At 63.7% G+C, this 1,593-nt stretch overlaps 1 protein-coding gene across 1 annotated transcript in view; it reads right to left on the bottom strand.

The window, feature by feature from the left end:
* The window catches only part of LOC106890395 (ras-associating and dilute domain-containing protein-like), a 10,179-nt gene extending 8,744 nt beyond the window's left edge, over positions 1-1,435 (bottom strand). The window contains exons 1-2 of the mRNA XM_014946188.1: positions 1,409-1,435; positions 8-337 (exon numbers count right to left, since the gene is read on the bottom strand). Of these exons, the coding sequence (XP_014801674.1) occupies positions 8-337; positions 1,409-1,435 (357 nt within the window). The remainder of the gene's footprint in view (positions 1-7; positions 338-1,408) is intronic.
* Between the last annotated feature and the right edge of the window lie 158 nt (positions 1,436-1,593).

The raw sequence follows: 1,593 nt of genomic DNA, 5'->3' as shown, positions 1-1,593 counted from the left end.
GCAGGGCTCGCAGCCTCAGCAGAGTCTGCGCTGGCAGCGGTTGCGCCTTCATGGGGTCCTTGTAGAGGAGCAGGTAGTAGAGCCCCAAGGAGAGGAGGTCCCCGTGCCTCAGCACCACCGTCTGGGCCACCTGGGCGAAGTTGATGGAGATGCCAGCTCCGGAGATGGGTTCCAGCACCAGCTTCTCCTCCGAGCGATGGCGGGAAGGTCGGAGCTTCCTGATGGTGCAGTGCAGGGGGAGGATGTCAGGGGCTGAGAGGCTGATGCTGGGCTTGCTGGCCTGCGTCCTCTGGCCCACCGTGTGCTGCTCGCGGTTCAGCAGGTACACCAAGCTGTCCTGCCAAGCAGGGAGAAGCAGCATGAACCAGGAAGGGGGGGCAAAAAAAGGCACCCTCCTCCCCACCGCCGTGCAGTGGGTGCTGCAGCCTCCCGTGCCCCCGGCTGCCCACCCACCCGTGGCACCTTTGCACGGCAGAAACACCTTTCTCCCTCTACTTTTCTTGCTGCCCAGCAGGAGAGCAGCCATCCCTGCCTTGGCCACCCTAAAACATGGGCACAGTAACTTTGGACGTGCAGGAAATAGGGCTGCTTTGGGCAGAAGGAACCCTCCCTCCACCTCTCACCCCCTCCTCTCCCGCAGCTGCTTTTCCTTCCCATCTTCTCTCCCCACCAAGGCTGCGGTGGGGGGGAGGATGGTGGGACCGTCCCCTTCTCCCCCCAGAGCAGCAGGTTCCTGTCCCCCAGCCTGTCACACACCCCGAGGCAGCTCACACCACCCCCCCGTGCTTCAGTTTCCCCAGCTGTGCTAACAGGTGAGGGCTGCGCAGCCTCCCGTGCCCCCGGCTGCCCACCCACCCGTGGCACCTTTGCACGGCAGAAACACCTTTCTCCCTCTACTTTTCTTGCTGCCCAGCAGGAGAGCAGCCATCCCTGCCTTGGCCACCCTAAAACATGGGCACAGTAACTTTGGACATGCAGGAAATGGGGCTGCTTTGGGCAGAAGGAGCCCTCCCTCCACCTCTCACCCCCTCCTCTTCCCGCTGCTGCTTTTCCTTCCCATCTTCTCTCCCCACCAAGGCTGCGGTGGGGGGGAGGATGGTGGGACCGTCCCCTTCTCCCCCCAGAGCAGCAGGTTCCTGTCCCCCAGCCTGTCACACACCCCGAGGCAGCTCACATCACCCCCCCCATGCCTCAGTTTCCCCAGCTGTACTAACGGGTGAGGGCTGCAGTGCCAGTGCCACCCTGCCAGAAAGCTCACAACACCCAGGCACCCAACGGGGACAAGGCAGCCATTAACTCAAGAGCCCTCCCAGTCCTTTCCAGTTCTCCAGGCGCCTCCAGCACTGGGGAGCAGTGGGCTCCCAGACGTGCTGTCTCCTCGCTGCCTCTCATTAGGTTTGCCACTAACGAAGCGGCCAGACAGGGGTTCAGCCATCACCCACAAAACCGGGCCTCCCTTGTGCCAGGGCAGGGATGCTGCTCCGGGGGCTTTCCCCGTGACAGGGGGGGTGTGTTGGAGGGGGGGGGTGTCACAAGCCCTTGCTTCACACCCCCCTCTTTCCACTCCGTGCGTGGGGACAGCCTGGGGGGCAG

This window comes from Calidris pugnax, unplaced genomic scaffold, assembly GCF_001431845.1.
Source record: "Calidris pugnax isolate Ruff unplaced genomic scaffold, ASM143184v1 scaffold123, whole genome shotgun sequence".
In the NCBI taxonomy this organism is placed as follows: Eukaryota; Metazoa; Chordata; class Aves; order Charadriiformes; family Scolopacidae; genus Calidris; species Calidris pugnax.
The sequence above is the reverse complement of the archived record's forward strand: the minus strand, read 5'-3'. Positions and strand labels throughout refer to the sequence as shown.